At 36.8% G+C, this 20,080-nt stretch overlaps 1 protein-coding gene across 1 annotated transcript in view; it reads right to left on the reverse strand.

The window, feature by feature from the left end:
* Window positions 1–647: 647 nt before the first annotated feature.
* The window catches only part of Graf (GTPase regulator associated with FAK), a 222,567-nt gene continuing 203,134 nt past the window's right edge, over window positions 648–20,080 (reverse strand). The window contains exons 17-22 of the mRNA XM_080276959.1: window positions 15,498–15,725; window positions 9,175–9,247; window positions 8,023–8,064; window positions 4,545–4,685; window positions 2,213–2,292; window positions 648–836 (exon numbers count right to left, since the gene is read on the reverse strand). Coding sequence (XP_080133085.1) covers window positions 697–836; window positions 2,213–2,292; window positions 4,545–4,685; window positions 8,023–8,064; window positions 9,175–9,247; window positions 15,498–15,725 — 704 coding nt within the window. The 3' untranslated portion in view covers window positions 648–696. The remainder of the gene's footprint in view (window positions 837–2,212; window positions 2,293–4,544; window positions 4,686–8,022; window positions 8,065–9,174; window positions 9,248–15,497; window positions 15,726–20,080) is intronic.

Below are 20,080 nucleotides of genomic sequence, written 5' to 3' on the forward strand. Positions count from 1 at the left end.
AAAATAACAATAATAACAGTAATAATAATTAGACTGAAGGGATTATCAAATGGCATCATATCACTGGTTTTTGGCATCTGTTGTTAATACTGTATTCTTTTATAACCTTTATTTACCATCATTTTCCAGGTGGACTGCACACTTAATCATTGCCTTACTTCATACACCTAGCTCCTAGTTAGTAGTAAGTGGAACCATTTGATGAGCTGATAAAGTGGTAACTTTTAAATACGATGATTGGACTTCACTTGATGCGGCAAGTTTTTTTCCTGTGTTTTGTGTCAATGATTTCTGTGTTCTGCATCACTATTCTCTGTGTGCTGTTAAATATTTTCTTGTGTGCTTTTCTTTGCATTGCTGCTGGGTAGATACTGTACTGATACGTCCTTAAATGCCAGATGTATCCTCACACATACATCATTATTATATTCATCTTAACCCTTGACAATGGTGGTTGAAGTATTTTTACAGTTTCTTGGCCCAATAATCACTGACTATTATCATCATCATCATCATCATCATCATCATTTCTGGTGATGATGATTGTAATAAGCTAACAGTTTCTTGTCCTACTTATCATCCATCATCATCCTGACCTCTGAAAAAAAGATTATATTATATACTAACAGTTTCTTGGCTCGCTAATTATCAACTTCCTCATCTCTCTCTGTGGCTGCCTGCCCCTTATACATAGCGCTAGACATCTGTGTTGCGGTGGGATATGAGTCGGGGAGGTGGAGGCTTGTCATCAATGGCCTCCACATAATTCTCTGGTATGAGTCCAGTCTTCCCATTCAGTGTCCCTTCCAGCCAGCCAGGTTCACGGGATGGTCTCACTGCAGCGATAGTTACAGAAAAATTGTTATACATCTTTTACACTAACTTGGCCCAGATTTTAATCTTTTGCATTCAAGCAGCTCAGTGTGCAGAAAAAGACAATACTGTACTATGGCTTGACACTCACTCCACAATAAGTCTTCATGACTAGCACCATATTCTGGTATTAATCTGTTGTTACAGTTCAATGTCCAAGATGGAAAGATGGCAATTTTAGGCACAGCTAGAGTAAAAATTGATATAGTACCATACATTTATTTCATCTACCAGCATTCAGAATTACTTAATATCCAAAGATTAACCCACTCAGCTGGGGTATGCTCTTTTCATTATAACTTTGCCATTTCCTGTTTATTTTATTCTGTTTATGATAAGCTTTCTGAATTGACAGGGTTAAACATAGCCTTAATGAACCCCTTCTGTATGAGAGTTCTTTCAAAAAAAAAAAAAAAAAAAAAACTAGAGCCACAGCTTTGAATTACTTAAGGGAAACATCATAAAACTATGAAATATGTTTCAGTTACTTACTAGTGTATTCAGACTCAGTCAAACCAAAGCTTCATGATTCAGACAAAGCAAAAATAACTCTATTTCCAGTTACTGTATTCTTATCAATATATTCATCAACACAAATGATGCTGATACTGTACATTATTTATGCAATGCATTAGAGAAAAAATATGACTTGGTAAAACTCCAAACCTGTTCTTGATCTATGGGAAGGGTGCAGAAGCATTTAGGGAGATACATAAGTACAGGTACAGTTATCAACGACAGGCTACACATCTTCCTGCCATAATAAAGGTTGTGGGAACAATCTCCATTACTACTCAAAATTAAGGAGGCAGGTAAGCTACTCCACTGAGCTTGTTTAAAGTATAGCCAGGGGGTCTCAATCCCCTACCACACAACAGTACCTGGTCTGAATTTGCTTACCATTAAATAAAGTATTTTACAATGATGTTTAAAAAATATTATATCTACAAAAGCAATGTCTTAAGACAAAAGTCTAGGAATAAAAGGTGTCCTTACATCTCAGGATAAAGCCGATGGCTACTGATCTGATATTCAAAATGGTCGTATCACAGGGTAGATATTTAATGAGATCACTTGAGTTCAGACAGTATAGTATCATGATCAGACATTTTCTGGCATCAGTCTTAATCATATCATTACATATTTTGTCCAATATGCATAGAAACTTAAGCCTCAGCAATTGTGTGATTGCAAAAAATAATCCTTCATGCAGTTAGATTGTAAATTAATTTGCCAAACCACGACAGAAATACCTACGATAATCCTTAAACATTGATCAGGACTACACAGGAAGTATATGAATAAAAGATATGATGCATTTATGGCCTATGTTACTTACCGTTGCTGAGAATTTGATTTGGTTCAAAAGAAAGCTCAGATTCATTCTCTCCCACACAAGCATACAAGGTCCGCACTCTCCTGAAAATGTAGTGAGGTTAGTTTTACACACAGTACAGCTTTAACCATCAATTACTACTAATGAAATGAGGTCCAGGATTATAAAAGGAAAATCTGTGTTCAGTCTGAACTTTCAGCAATAAGTTCAGTTCTTCAGTTGTAAATCTAGCTCATATTATGCTGTACAATATAACCCAAACCAGACATCTGACGTATAGCTGTAATGTGGAATTCAGGTGCTTCCACTCTTTTGCCCTCATTCAGGTAATTATTCCCTTCTAAAAATTTGTTTTCCTATTAAATGGGTGGTGAATTTCACAGGTACATTATTCACATTTATAAATGTTCATGATTTAATATAAAGTTGCATTCTAGTATAAAATGTGTTTTTTATGCTTATAACCCCTCAACCACAAGCCACAAGCATATGCACTATGCCAGGTTGCTTCACATGCATTATCTGCCAGCACATAATCTAGACAAAGTGAAGCATGCCTTAACATGTGTAGAGGTGTACGTGCTTTCCTTTTTTTGTATTAAAGAACATTCATCACTACAAATAAGATGGTATAAAGTGGACTGCAGACAGTAATAGTGAACAGTACCTAAAGGTAAATATAAACGAGTCACAAGAACTCCCGCTTAGTCAAAACAGTAACTCCTCAACTTATCCTTCTAGAAATTCTGAAGTAACTGGATGTCAGAGTTATCTTCAATGCAACAGTCTAACTGGAGTTTGAACCAAGCCCCGCACAGATTTAGCTTTCTAATCCTGGGTTTAGTAGATCAGTCTACAGAAAACAGCACTTAAACAAAAATATAAGCTATGCTGCTAAAATAATTTGGAAAATGGCTTACGAAACATAAAATACGGCCCAACTAGTATAAAACTTCTCAATTACTAAAAAATAAACAAACAAATGAATACTCTACTATACACTCCAGGTTATTTTATAAGAATTAACATGAGACAAAGACAGACCATAATACATTAAACATAAAACAGTACCACAACTACTGTGCTTAATACATCTTACAAAATTCTAGAAATATGATTGGTCAATTCACTGAGTAACAACAAAAATCCATCCATTCATCCATCCATCATCCAACCCAGTCTATCATTAATATACAAAATTTTTGTACACCTTATGCAATACTGGTAATAACTATACCACCAGCTAATTAAATTATAAAACCAGGATAATGGAAACTACAAAGGATTGTCATGACAACTGCATAAGAAAGCATTATTTAATCTATCTATCTATATCCCGACGCCATAATCCCGCAAGGGTGGCCGCAGACAAAACGCCTCCAAGTCGCTCTGTCACCCACCATTTGACTACCCTCCCCCCAACTCACCCCCCCTCCCTCATATACCTCTCAACTCCATCCCTCCACCTCATCCTCGGTCTACCTCTCCCTCTCCCTCCCACCACCTCACCTACATACACCCTCTTAGTCAGTCTTTCATTCTCCATTCTCTTCACATGTCCAAACCACCTCAGTGTATTTCTCCTAATCTTCTCAACCACATCCACATCCACCCCACAGCGTTCCTTCACTTCTTCATTCGTCAACCTGTCCCTCCACGTCACTCCACATGCTCCTCTCAAGTATTTAATGCTTATTATAATTAATCCCCAAAATATAGCTGGTGTAAAATGAAGACTCAATGAATAAAAACTACAGTGCAATAGTTAAATGCCTATAAAAAATAGAGTACTGTACTATACAGTAGTTAGCACAGGTTCCTTTAAATTGCATATGCTACATGTTAAAGCTTAGCTGTAAATTGTCAGTATATTTAAATTACTATATCTTCCAAGCTCTTAATTCCTTTCATCAGTTCACATTTTTTTCTTGCCATCTCCCGACAATTTTATTCAGCTATGGATGAGTCCCAAATACTGAAGGGATTTATTAAGGATACAACATCTACATCCTCCAGTTCAAAAAGTCTTTCTTGACCTGTATATAATCATCAAGAGATGGCAATAATAAAACTATACTGTATGTCACTGGGGTTGTTGTCGCTGCCTCATCCGAACAAGAACTCAGTGGCCTATAGGCTGAAGCTACCTTTCTCCTGCAGTCCACTATCCTCTTTTGGGGGCACAGGGAGTGTGCCGAGGATGCTTGTATAATCAGGCAGCAAAGCCACCTGGTTATATTGGCACTACTGGGCGAAGTCAATGTCCCAGGGGTGAAGCAGTTAATCATTTCAAGAAAAGGTGTCTAAATATGTCCAAGTTTGTTCTACAGTCTACCTTGGTGGAGTGTTGATGGTTCCATTGGCCGCTGAAACTGTAGATGAGGAACTGGATGTGGGTCCAGTTGGTGGAGGCGGGGAGTTGCTGGAGAGAGGCGTCAGTAGACTCAACGTGGACTGCGACCCACTGATGGAGTTCCTGATAGTTTAAGACACTGAATAGAGATGCAGGACTTGAATGGGATACAGGACACAACAGTACATGCCCATAATGTAGATATACAATGTAAAAAATCACTTCAGAAAATATGAGCAAAGAAAATGATTAAATTAATTAAAGGTAAAGAGAAAATATATGTTAGTACTGTACAGAAAATACTGATACTAGACTGGGGGATATTATGAACATAAAATAAAGCTTACTCTTAACTATTAAAAGGAAATAACACACACATATTCCATAAACTATTGCACATTAGTACGATATAAAAAACTTCTTTTAATGTATTGTACAGTATATGACTGTTATCTACCAATACTTTAACAGTTGGCAAAACAGTTCTGTATCTCTAGTATCTGCTATGACAATACAGACCTTGCTTACTGAACCAAATAAGATGAAAGTACTGTACAAAGAGGGAACAACTACTGTATAAAATTTGAGCTTACACACTCAGGCACTTCATGTAACAGCTACTTAAAGATTATTGGGTGAAGTGATGCTTATGTGGTTGTTGTGGAGCAGCCTTATACACGTTATAGAAATTTAATGCAGATATCAATCATATCTATAATGATTAAGTTCAACAAACCAAATAAGATTCCTGAACCTTTATGGTAGCAATTTCATCAACTCCTTTAAAATAATTACATATTTCATATCTTATTTTTGCTTTGGCTAAATAGCTTTCTTCAGCTTGGGAGACACATCTAGTATTGAAAAGGGTAGAAAGTCTCCATTAACCCTTTCAGCATGATGATAAAGTCCTAATGGTGAAGGAGTTACTAATATCTTCTGAATAACACTCACACAGCATCCAACTATCATACTAAATAAATTGTCACAATAATATCTGAATAAACAATCCATGCAAAAAATAGAATTTACATTAACACAACAACAACAACAATCATTTGTTGGCATTCTTACCAGGCAGTAAAAACCAAAATATACAGGCACTAATACAACTATTTGCCACAGGATGTTTTTAAAATAACAGATCACAAGCTTATGGATGTGACATAATTCATTCTTAATGTTTAATTGAAGAATTTCATGCATGTGCAACTCTGGCAAGTCATTTTCAGCAAAATGAGGCTGCCAAATCAATCATTTCAGCATGATGCTATCTTAATTTTATTCTTGTAACATTCTGATGATTTATTTAACTCAGACTATAGTGTCTGGCTATAGACAGACAGATAGATAGATAGATAGATAGATAGACAGATTTAACTCTGTAGGTACCTCTCATAATACAGAGTTAAGATATTGTCTCCACAGCCCTTTGCAGAATGATGAGGCCTTTTTTAATAATAAAGCAAACATACATTTTTTAAATAAAGTATGTTTCTGAGAAAATCTACTGCCTGTATGTTCACTAACTATTCTATCACACCTGGAGGTATGCAGCAAATCTATGGCAAAATATTATCAACATTATCAACTGAAAAGCCAGCATCACAAGCAACACTCAGTAGTGCTGTATACTGATGTGAATGAACAATAAATACTGAGAAGCATTCATAACTTAGTAAGGAAACCATACAGTGAGGTACAGTATCTTTTCACAAACAAATGACCAGGTAATGAATGGATATCAGTATTACTTGTGCCTACATCCACATGATTACAGTACACTCACTAGTTTCGTGAGTTATACTTTCGCGAATAGCAGTTTCGCAACACAAAGGAAAGTTCCTCTGCAAGAAGTCTCGCGATTTTAATGACAGTTTCATGAGCCCCAGCGGCAAGTGATTGCATGCATAAGAATCTCCTCAGTCACTTGTTCACGGCCACCACCGCCATGTCTGTGACATCATATCCCGCAACACCTTGTATTATTGTGATCTCAAGCTCACAAGACTTTCTTGAGTCTCTAGTTTGTATGTTATGTAACGTGTTTCATGATTACAAAGTGGGTGGCCACAGTGCATTGGGAAGTGGCAGTGTGGGGGACTCAACGGTGGTGACAGGGAGCACTGAGGGGGCAGGTGGTAACCAACCATTGCTCCCAGCCTCGGAACTCATCCCCAAGCCTCATCAAGCAGTTCAACATACAGGCAGACCCAAAGATATGATACCCCTAGCTGTGATATCCCGGCATAATGATGGGGGTAGAAATACCACCCTACCCCACCAAACGATGGCCAAACCCCAGTATAATGATTTTTTTTTTTTTTTCCTATTTCAATGATATTTTACACTTAAATTTTGTGTTTAGGTTGATTTATAAACTGTTTTTAGAGTTAGATTAATGTGTTTTAGCCATAGGTAGGGTGAACATTGACATTTTGTGGTACAGTTTACTAAGTCTGACTGTTTCCAGACTTATTTTTGATGATTTCCAGATTTTATTTTTGGGTTTAGGTGAGCTATAAACTGCTTTTAGGCTTAGTTTAGCTTGTTTTAAGACCATTAGGGGATTTAGGTTATCTAGAAACTTATTTTTGGACTCATTTGGGTTTAGGACTTGGTTGGGGGGGAGGGGAGACCCAAGGCTCAAAAACACATCCCTATACTGTACTTTATATGTTAAATCTTCCCCAAGATACGATACCCCTCCTAGCAATGGGTTTTTATTTAACCAATTTCATCGTTAAACCGGGGTATGCCTGTATGTGTCATTGTTAGTAATGTCTTTAGTATTACAGTTTAGTACTGTAATATAATATGTCTGATTAACTGTATGTAATTTATAGTACGGGTATTGTGTCATTAATGGGTAGCTAAGGAAGAATGAGGTGGCTGACCCCAGAGCCAATTACCACTTATTACATGTAAAGTATACACATGACCGTCACAATTTTTAGTTTCGTGACGCAATTGTGATACTAATTAGGCACTAAACTAGTGAGTGCACTGTATATTCAAATATGGAAGCCTCTAGCTGAGAAAGAATTGATGCCTTATCTTTAAAACACAATAATGTACTGTACTTCAATTAAAAAAGAAAAAAAGCTGGAGGGATACCACTCAAAAAGAAAAAAAAAATCTTTGCAACTGTTCAGTAAAATACATTGTAAACAGGTACTGTATATGAAAACATAGTACACACAGCAATACAGTACTTTACCCATTCAGCAACATACTATATCTCTGTGAGTAAATACATAAAACTAATATCTCTTCTGAAATGAAAAATGTACAGTATATGCCAACCTTACTCATGGAACTGAAACTAGAAACTGAATATCAAAACAACAAAACAAGAAAACGGGGCAAACAGCATTTCTTTACAGACATAAGGAGCTTTGGGGTTTAGGTCACGCAATGAACCATGCATCTGGGAGGAAAACTGACTGCAAGAACTTACATAGATGAGTACAGGAACTCCAATGACTGTCTCTTGCACAGACTACACACATTGCATAAGGAAGGGCAAAAATGTTGTATTATTCTGAGTTTGGATTATAGTCAGTCCTGATTATAAGCCAGGATTAAGTTCTAAAATACCACAAATTTTCATTACAACTGGTACCATTAATTAGAGGACACCTGGCAAATCAACTTCAGAAGTAGAATTAAAAGCTTAACTTTTGTAATCAGATATACTATGGGGACTTATTCTTGCTACCTCCAGATTATTTTATCCAACAGGAAAGATGTCTCGTACTGGTGAAGTAAGGAAGGCTATATCTACCCTGCCCAGCTCCTGAAGTGTACCTAAAGCTGAATAAAATCATCAGGAGACAGCAAGACTACAGTGCAAATGACATCTCCCTACCAAAGAGATAAATGACAATATTGTGCAATTTACTACATTTTTAATGGCATAAAAGAAATGTCAAATATGTGACTTCTATTAAGAACCTACTGGAGTTCATTCTGATGGCTGTATTTGTACTTGCTGAAATTATACTGTTCAGTTTTGTACAAGTGCTGGTGTTAGCAGATCAACATGACAGAAAAATGATGTGAAGATACTAGATTCACAGCTTTTGGACAACTACATTTTTCTCTCTTATTTCTTTTCTTTACTCTCTCTCTCTCTCTCTCACACACACACACACACACACACACACACACACACAACTATGAAATTGTAACTGTAATGTAATATCTGTTCAGGAAGTTACAAAAATTTAAACGTAAGTGTAATTACAACACATAATAAATATAATACTCTTGTTAAAATCAGTATCATATGAAGCCGCTGAAAAATTAATTATGAGGAATTCATGGTTAGAATTATGTACAAGAATTTTTCAAGTATCAAAAATGTTACTCCTATTACACAGTCAGATTAAAAAATTCAATAAGACTGTCAAATTAAATAAACTATGCACTATTTTATCTCCAGTCTTGGTCTAATTCCTTCTGATTATTATTTTTTTTTTTTTACAGTACACTCTAGTTATTATGTTCCGGCGGAGAGACCCTCAAGCTGAAAAATCAAGATATAGAAAGTTTATGGAGACTATAATCTGCATTACTCAAAAAATACAAAACTGGAAATTCCACTTACGTTTCCATGTGTTGCCGGTATGTGGGTGGGTACGCTGCCCCCAGCCTCGCATCTGGAAGGGATATATACCAAGCTGTTTTCATTTATTTAGGAAGTTCAAAAATAAAAGACCTTGATGGCAAAAAGTAAAAAGCCACTGGTCAGGATGCTTAACTAAAAAGGGTGCAGCTACAGTGCAAACAAAAATCACATACCCTGTACAAAATCAGTAACTAACTAAAACAAAGCCAGTCATCTATTCAATCTGATGATGTATTCTTCCGTTCATTCTTACAGTCTACAGATAATTTTATGCAATTCAGGAGAGACTTTTTGAACCAGAGGGATAGGTACAGCTTTCAATAACCCTCTCACTAACAAAAAGGTTTCCCTTACAATGAGTAAAATCATCAACAGGAGGCAAAAATAAACCAAAAGAATTTGTCACCAAATCAAGGGACTAAACTTGATGTTAAACTTAACAAGTGCAGCTACAGTGCAAATAAAATGGTGCACAAATTAAAACCATAAATGAAAAGTCCACCAAAAAGTGCAGTGGGTGTTCACTGTAAAAGTAACAAGTAGGTGAATGGACTTGCATAATGCACAGATAAATAAACAAAATGTGCACTGACTCTTAACCCCCTCAGACCAAGGATGTTATTTTTCATTTAATTCTTGCTACTATGCTCATTTTACTCTAACTTGGCCTAAAAGTGCCACCTCTTCATCTTCATTTCTAAAAAGCAACAACATATGAACACTATACTATGATGCTGGTCATGAAGAAGTGCTATGGAAAGGATGCAGATCTGCAGCATTATCTTCTGTCAATTACCTATGTAATGCAAATGGCAAAAGGACAAAAATCTGGACCAGGTTACGGTAAAAATACTATAGTTAACGATTTCATTTCAGTTTAAAGGGGACGTCTGTTAGTTAAATAATCAATAACAATCTCCTCTGACTATTTGGCTATGAGACGTCTCCCATAATCTGCATACAATTGTCTGGGGATAGCAAGAATTAAAAAAAAATAATAAAATCATCACACTGACAGGATTAAAGATCCATCCACCTGTGAACCAATATACCGTACATAACAAATTAAGTACTGTATATGCAAACACAGCTATTAAGGATGCAGCTATGTACTAATCAGACCAACAACCTATCAATTACTGAACTAAAAAAGAAACATGGTCTAACAGTGCATGACTTTAAAAAGACCTTTTATACAAACTACAAGTATTATCATTGTATGGCTACAAAATAAAACATTGTATAAAGTTACTATACATACTGTAACTCTAATAAGTTCTGAATACTCATTTCCTTTTCCCTTTAATGCATGGGTACTACCAGTAATACTAATACTTGCAACACTAGTGGTCATTTAACTGTTATGGACAACTGGGATGGGGGCTCATGAGGGGATAATTACTGCCCTTAATTATATTTTCAGCAGCCTTTTTAATTCTGCACAGTTACAAGCAAGTCATCTGGGGCCATTAACTGTTTAAAAGTAATGATGAAATATGTTAACATCAAGTGAAAGAAAAAGTAGGATATTATTTTCCCATGTAATTCTGTACTGTAAATTATCTGCTTTCCCTGATAATAAAATCTACTGCATATTTATACAGACTCTCACCCTCCCTCACCCCCTTCCCATCCTCTGATAACCAATGTCCATGATAACAGACTTACAGTTAGGCTTTATACATTTAAAATAACTAAAATAAAACACCTTTATGTCCAGCCAGCCAAATACATGGTAAAATGAGCAATTAAAGGCAGGTCCCTGAAGTCAGCCCTACTCGCACGATATAGTGCTACAATAAGTGACGAACCAAATTAATTTATGTAACCTAGGAAACCATTTACCATTTTGGGTGGTAATCATATAACCAAATGGTGGTCTAGTGGTTATGATGCTGTGACTGCATGTAGCCCATAAAGGTTTACATCCTAAAAATAGTTGGGGTTTATTGCATACATGATACCACTCTAGGGGAAGCAACTGGCCACTCTCACCTTAAATGTCTGGATTACATAACCAAGCCCTGAACCCTTAAACTTTTTTGGTCTCCGTGAATGAATAAAACTGATCGGCTGGCTGTACATATAACTGGTATTTTATGACTAGCTTATGTTTACAAACCATCATACATGTGTAGAATAATAAAAAAGAAATATGCTAACACTTCACATGCATCACTCATACACTACAAGGCATGCACTATAATACAAACAAAATATAAGCAACATTTGGTTAATAAGCAAGTAGTTGTACCATCATTATCATCTTCTGAAGCCAATTTTAACTCTTTTATTTCCGTAGGTACTGTAAGAAATGTAATGCCATTACAGTACAATACAGTACTTTGTAAATTATAGTTCATTCATTTTAACTAGGCAGATATATTTCCCTTTTGCAGTTTATTTTGTGTTTCCTGTGCACCAGGACACCATTTACTACGCTGGGTGATAACCATATAACCAAATTTTGGCGCCTGGTGGTTTAGTGGGCAATTATTGAGCTCCAAAAGGATTAAGCCGGTGAAGGTCTATATCCAAGGGGTGGTTGGGGTTGATTGCTCATGTAATGCCACTCAGGGATTAGTAAGGCTGGTCACTCTCATCTTAAATGTCGGGACCTACTGCCTAACCCCGGGCTTCTACGCTCCTCATGGGGCAATGTAGGATTGGATGATGGATGGATGGATGGATGGATCTCAATGGCAGAAGTGGACAATACAATGGCTCTATATCCTCTCCATAGCACTTATTTGCAACTAACGTCATATTCTGGAATTAATCTGTTGTCGTACCAAAGCATTCGAATGGGAAGATGGCAATTTTATGCCTACTTGGAGTGAACAGAGTATAGTTTCCCAGCTGACAAACATATAGGTAGCCCTACTTGTAAATTCTTGATAAGTTCTACAGTAAGATAATTTTTTCGTTTCAATTAATGTAGTAAAGTGATAAACTAGTGAATCAGTTTTATGGGCAGTAATGAAACTTTAACCTCATTCACACGTATTTTCAAATTCTATTCTTGTTACTTTCAGAATTATATTAGTTTTGGGGAAAGTAGTGGGATATGAAACAGTCTCCATTAACCCCTTCACTACCTGGTTTCTCTCCCTAAACTGAATGAAATCATCTGAACATATAAAAGGCAATTAATAATATAACATACTGTTAATAAAGTGTAATGTACTAAAGCATTCTGAAATACTCGGTTATTCACTTTTCCTTGAAATTATTTAGCAAATCACATTGTTTTGAAGGAATCAGAATTCGGATAATGATGACATACTTTTCCCATGTAAAGAGTACAGTGTAATTCAGTGAACAGTATAAATTCATTAATCTAAGGACATGTACACAAGTTCAGTCAAGACATATTCAAAGACAACACTTCACTAACCACAGCTTTTAAAAATATACAAACATTCATTCAAGATATATACACAGGGTCAGTCAAAACACACGGCAACACCATGACATATCAAGAATACATCTACAAATATGTGCACAAGTTCAGTCATAATGGATGGCAAGCAGAAACACTCATGCAAGCAAACACAAGCACAGCGATGCATGCCAAGCCAGGCAGCAGCAGCGAGGGGGAGCAGTTGTCATAGTCTGAAATGCATGTGTTAAAAAAAAAGAGAGTAGGTGGCTAGTTTAGGCCTGAGGTAGTATTAGTCTTCATTCAAGAGTCTGTTGTACATAGCAAAAAGAACAATGACTTGGTAGTCTGTCAGAGAATATGTCCAATCATGCATCTGTCTTATCAAGAATCAGTTATTTAATAATTAAACTTTGAGGGTATCAGACAATACTTGAGATTTCATCAGAATTTAATATTCCCAATTTCAGCATCATTGCAGAATCTCAACCATGTTAATTTAGAATTGCTAAAATTTATCAGAAGTGCTCTGCAGACTTTACAAGGATTCAGTGCAGTAATACAGATTCTTTGTGAGAAAACAATGAATAAATGTAACTATGGCCACAAAGTAATGGTTCAGATTTCCTTGTCTGTTTGTATGAGTTGTGCCTATTCACATTATATCATACGTTTTTTGGCATGAGGGCTTTAGTTTTCACAAAAACTTGGTTAGCCCTATCTATCGAAAATGACTGAAGTAATTATAAAGATGACAGTAAGTCAGTGTTAAACAGGCCTTTATGACTGTATTCTTGTGGGCTTGGGAGGTTTTAAAGCACCTTTTTCTTGGTGATTTACTGTGCATATTACAGCTTTATATTTTCTTGTACATCACTTACGTCATTTTAATAAGGACACAGTTTCTAAAAGCAGCATACAGGAGAATATCAATTAGCAACATGCAAAGATAAATTGGTATGGATGAGGTGCCATAAAGCCTACTAAGCCTATGAGAATAATCTTGCTAGTGTTACTGTAAGCCAGATGCAAGGCTGCCACACCACTCCCACTTGTCACCACACCAGACACCAGCCACATGGGCACTCTAAATCTCTTTAATTTCAGAGGGGGATAGAGTGATGACATTCTTCTACCACTAAAATCCTCAACCCCTTCAATCAGATGATGTCCTTCCTCAGTTTACCACTGCTACTTCCAGATGATTCTATTCAACTTAGTAAAGACCTCATTTATTGTTGAAGTTAATGAACGCTTATATTTGTTTACATTTTTCAAGACCTTGGCCAAGCATACAATCATAATTCTTTCATCATATATTGATGGCAGCGAACTTTGATACTGAATGCCCTGTGGCTCCAGCACTAAAGTGTGTCACCATCAAGTTGCTTGGGCAAGTTTTTTAATGGTGGTATGTCTTTGCTGTCACCAATCCTTACCTAACACCATGGGTCTGAGTTTGGAGTTTTTCTTCTCCTAGGCCAGCTACTATCCACAGCAAACACATTCAGCCTACCCCTAGAGGACAGACTGTGGCTTGAAATTCTCACCAGGGAGTGCTATGCAAGGCCAGCTACTGCACTTTTGGCCCAAAACCACTTCCATCCTAATACCTCCCTGGGATGATGGTAACCATCCACCTCCTACCTGCTGTATGTATAAAAATCCCTGCAGTTTGAAAGCTCTCTCCTTAGCTGAATAAAATCATCCAGTAGCAGCAAAATGAAAATAATAATGATATGCTAAGCCTGAAAAGGTTAATAATTATACTATGCCATGGCCTATGGCTATAATACAGAACTTAACTACTTCCAGTATTCAACCTCTTCACTCTGAGGATGCAGTTTTCATTTCTCTTTTTGCTACCAGACAAATTCATTCAGGTTAAGAGAAGACTATTCATAAAGGGGTTTAAGATGATAATATCCAACCCCTCCAGTTCAAAAAGTCTACCTTATGGCAAATAAAATCATCTCGAGACAGCAGTAATATAATAAAAGAATATGTCATCAGACTGAAGGACTCAATGACTACTAATTAAGGCTGGACGTTTTTTTTATTCTACGTTATCTCTCAGATCTCTAAATACACAAGGGACGGACTAAGGCAACTATACTTCTTGTTATAATAAGTAGAATACTTTACTAGACATGCTACACACTGTTCAATTTCATGCACGGACACATTTTTAAAAGTTAGGGGACTTTAGGTAATAGCACAATTTTTAAAAAGTTAAGGTATTTTAAGTAATGTATATACAGATGAGGATTTAAGTGGGGAAGTACTATTATATTTCAAATTGGTCAGTAATATATACCACAGTTTTAAATAATAAGATATACAGATAATTATTAGGATAAGCAGGAAAGACAGGTTTTCATTAATTTGCCATTTTTTATTATATATGTTTAATAAGTTAAAAGGTAAAATAAATGGCATTAAAAGTTTAAGGGCTGGTGTATAATTCACCTCAAGGTTACTGTGAGTTTTATGAAAGTAAAGAATACCCAAGAGTAGAAATCTGAGACATGCTGAAGGCAGAAGGACAGAGGGTCATATTTCCTTTTAATTTTTAAGTGAAAACTCTGCTGTATACTGTATCTAATATTTTGTACTAAAAATCTGAGAACAGTACAGTACTTGCCATTTATCAAGAAAGCAGATTTCTTTTTCTTTTCATCATACAGGGATGAAATTCTTAAGGATATGAATTTGAAATGGCTTAAGCATATTTTACATAATACTGTAAGTAAACATTTCCTTGAAGAAAGACTTTATAGTTATGAGAAAAACTTCCAGTATCCACAAGCATGAAATCTGAACAGATGACAGGTTGAGTACGGGGATTAAATATGGAGGTGAGGGAGAATTAGAGGAGGTGTATGGGACAAGTGCGAGAGGCGGTGCATGCGTGACGTACTGCTGTTATACGCGTAATGATTGGTCTGCTGGCTGCGGGGGTCACGAAGGCTCCCATGGTTGTTGAGGCTGCCCAGCTTGGGGGGTGGTGGGCCCAGTGGGAACCGCTTACTTGTCTGGGGGGAGGAGGACAGGGAGCCTGGGGGAGGGGGCTGGGCCAGCTCACGGGAAGAACGAGATGAGAGGGATTCACTGGAGCTGCTTGTACTCTGCACCCCATCATTCCGCTCTGAGGAGGGACACCACATTGCACAATAAAACAATGGACATAATATACTTTCATACTTCACACACCTCATAATACTATTTCTCACACTGACACCACAGAACACAACATTACAAAGGACAAAATATACAGTTGCACCGGAAATATCCCACATTACTATTTATCAAACACATCAGATGCAACATAAACACTTCACACCCATAACATGCCACACATAACATACTAGCCAATTTAACACACCAAATAATATAGTACAATTCCAACCCACAGCAAAGAGTACAGGGGCCTCATATCTTATTTCCTTAACCCATGAAGCCACATGGGTTTTCCTATGTGGTCACTTCATATGCACAAAGATATTACTCTTTTTATGTCCAGCAGAATACTGACATGTAACAACTAGACTCTCACATACTGCTTATACACACACTATATGACAAGAGCACCATATTCATCTCAAAACAATTCCCCTAAACAATCACCACACTTTCTCCCAAAACAGCTGATCTATATATGCCACAACAAGCACAGCGAACCTTGCCATTCTGTACAGAAAATGCAGACTGAGCACACCATTCACAAACAAAATGGAATTATGTGCAGTCATAATGCAAGCAACATACAGTTACACTTCTGAGCCATGTTTCTCCTCACCTTCTACCTATTTACCAGACTGTAGGAATGTCATAGCCAATATTTCCTACTGAATGTAAACCTGCTGTCTAGGATTAGGGTGGAGGTTTAAAGCAATGATATAATGCGCAAGGAACAGTTTGTGATAACACCATTACTCATGCAGCCAAGGAAACCTTCAAACTACCAACAACGGGTCTTCATTAGGTGTGAAATCCCGGCTAAGAATTCCTAACTGTTTGGCACTGGGGTAGAGGGTAAGAAGAAACTAAGACTTACAACAGTACTATGCATACACCATACTCTTTGTACATGCTCAGCTCAAATGCTTTCACAACAGGCAAAATTATAAGATGCATTTTAACCTCTTCACTATTATATGATTTTTTAAAATTTATTCCTGCTGTCTCTAAAATTATTTTATTTAGTTTAAGAGAGGTTTTTACAACTGCAGGGGTTGGAAACGGCCTTCAATAACCCCTTCAATACTAGAGGCTGTTTCTAGGCTGAGCTAAATCATCTGTAGGTAACAAAAATATATAGTAATGATACATGTCCTCCACATGAAGTGGTTAAACTACCATCTTACCACCTCTCGCCTCATCACTCTCAACATATAAGCTGCTTTGTACTGTTCTAATTGACAAAAATTTAGTAAACATGTGATACTGTACAAAATTACCTCTGATCTAAATTCTGGAAACTAAGATTATACAAAGCTCTTGATAATCCCAACCATGATTTATACTTATCATATCATACACAATAATCACAAGATGAATACACTTCAATCACAAAACAAAAAAAGAACATTCTTCTAGTAAAACCAGATATACCAAAAAAAGTTATAAAAGATAAGTGTTGTACATAAAATCTACCCACCCAACCATTCACACAAGTACAAAGATAGGCTTAGATGCAGGTAACATTAACCTGTTCGCTACAATATTATTTTTATGCTATTCTTGCTGCTTCCAGATGATCCAGCTACAATATAAAGAGATCATTTGGTGAAACAGAAACAGCCTCAAAAAAGCCATTCACAAACTGATTTCTCGTCTGAAGTTGCATGAACGTATTAAAAAATACATTACCTGAATGAAGGGATCAACCTGCTCATTACACTAAGAAGATGTTTTTAAATTTATTCATGCTATCTTCAAACTTTTATTCATCCAATGGGATACCCTTTGAACTAGAGGGGTTAAATACAGCATAAATACATTATAATCTTTATTTACCCATTCACTGCTGTACTAGGGTGCCCACTTTAGCTGAATAAAACTGTCTGGTAGCAGCATGAAAAAAATGAAAAATTACGTCCTCAGGCTCAACGGGGTAAGAACTACATGAGGATGACATACAATACCATAGTTAGTTCATTTACAGTATCAGTGGAGCATTATTCAGCTGCTTAATATACAGCAGTTTATTAATCTTGCAGCATGCACAACACAGGGAAACTCATTCAGTGAGTTCTTTTAAAAGTAAAAAAAAAAAAACACAAAGCCTCAAATGCTAAAACAACACTTTGCAAAGCTTTTAACACATATAAGGTTTGCTAAGCTGAGGATTACATATAGTACTCATTATACTCTACTTTAAAAAATGCAAAAAGTTGCAACAACTTCATTCAAAAAAGGAGTTTTCTGAATAGACAGGGCATGGTAACTAAAATTTACCATGTTACCAAAGAAATATACTGTATTAGCAAAAAACAAGCAGAGTGGCATTCCTGCTCAGCACTAACAACAGAGAATAAATATGTACACCATCTTAACTAGAGAGAGCCAACTCAAAATCCAAATGGAGAAACATTGAGTCAAGCATACCCATCTTGATGCTAACAATTTATTTTCTACAGCTCAAGAACACAAACCAGGAGAAGCTGCCCCATCATATGGTGCAAAGAGAAGCTATCAGATGATCAAGGCCGACCCATGAATGGACCTTTGCCTTAGGATGAGTACAACACTTATAATGATGTGAAGAGCAATATGAACATGTATCTCAGATCATATCATTTCCTGTTCCTCCCATCTCCTCAATCTCACCCCAAGCCTTAACCCCCATGAAACTAAGGTACTTAGATGTGTAATGGAAGACCAATAATGCACAAGAAGTATGTCCTCAACTGAGCAAATTCTTGAATCTGGTTGTCAACTTCATGCACTGCCTACAGACCACTCACTTTCAAATCTTCTCTCTAGTTACTTGGTTTAAGTGTAATTTCAACCATCACGAAAAGAGGGTTTGCAGTCCTAAGGAAAGGGGACCTCATGCCTACCCTTAACAAGGTCTATACACATCCAGATCATCGATGCTTGTTGATGCAACAAGGCAACAATATTTGAAGAAAAAAAACGACTATAATTAGCTCGGCAGAAAAGATTGGAAGGATTATTTATCATGTCAAGTGTGGTGAGCGTGGAGCCCCACCAATGACCATTCTCTAAACATGCACAAAACAAATTACTCTGAGAATAAGCAACTCAAAACATTTCTGGAGTTTCCTTCTGTCAAGGTGGTTGATTTTATTGTATATTCAGTGATGACATCACATTCTTCAGTAGCTTAATTACATTTTGCAATGAATATTTACTCTTTTCAACCACCCTAGATTTTGAACCCAAAACTGCATCCTGTGGGAGTAAAAATAAATAAATAATTAAACAATCAAATAAATTAATAAAACAACAAAAACTGCCAATCCTTGATTATCCCTTTGTGGACCCCAGACTGCTTGGGGCAGAGGAGGGCCAAAAGCTAGGCAACCATTATCTAGATGGACAGGCTACTTAACCCTTTGGTTGCGCATAGCATTCCAGAAATGCCGATCGGTAGACTGTGTTGTACATTCCGGAAGTGCTGCGTGAAATGTTGTGAACTATTCAGTCATTTTTCGCACCTACTGCATGCTTATGCTTGATGAGTGGGTTGCATTGTCAGTGTGGAGTGTAAACTTTGTATGACTACAATGTTAATGTTTGGTTAGGTATAAGTGGGTCTACACACATGAGGAAAACACGATCTTTTTTACTGATTTTCCCACACAATGGACACAAGAAATGTTTAAGGCCGCCACAGCCTCGGGGTTAAGTGCTAATCCCTTCTGGAATCACTGAGTCCTGTTTCTGCTCATCTTCACACTACTTTGTACTACTCAAGAGGAAGGCAGCTGCCTTTGAAACATCCAGAATAAACATTTTCTCTACACGCAGTGGGTTTTTAACAGAACAAAATTTTGCCTTTCAAAATGACATGCAAAATGAAGGTAACACAAAGCGGAAACTTGCCATACATAACCAGTCGAAGTGGATGACAGGGCTAGTTTTAGAGCAGCGTCCAGGTACATTTGTTTTAAGTCAGAAGTTACTTCTAAAACTACCAAATTATAAAACGAAGAGATCAGTATGGACACATGCAACTACAAGGAGGTTGCCACACTGAACAGGAATTAAAAGTGAGAAGATACGAAGTAGACGGCAGTGGAGGCCAGCTCAAAGCCAGAGGAAGAAATTCGGCAAGGTAAAATTTCCTTTTAACTCCACTGAAATGATGCAAGCATTAAACTGGGAGTAGAGGAAAGTAGCGGGAATTAGATGACCCCTTGTTCCAACTCTACGAAGAGAATGTAGATATCAGCCAGTATTGTCGTTGGCATGGGAGTCTCCACAGCACTTCTTCCTCAGTATTATACAAGATGTCACTATATAACACTCTAC

This window comes from Coenobita brevimanus, chromosome 67 (assembly GCF_032717465.1).
Source record: "Coenobita brevimanus isolate Jiangsu-jjx chromosome 67, ASM3271746v2, whole genome shotgun sequence".
Classification (NCBI taxonomy): Eukaryota; Metazoa; Arthropoda; class Malacostraca; order Decapoda; family Coenobitidae; genus Coenobita; species Coenobita brevimanus.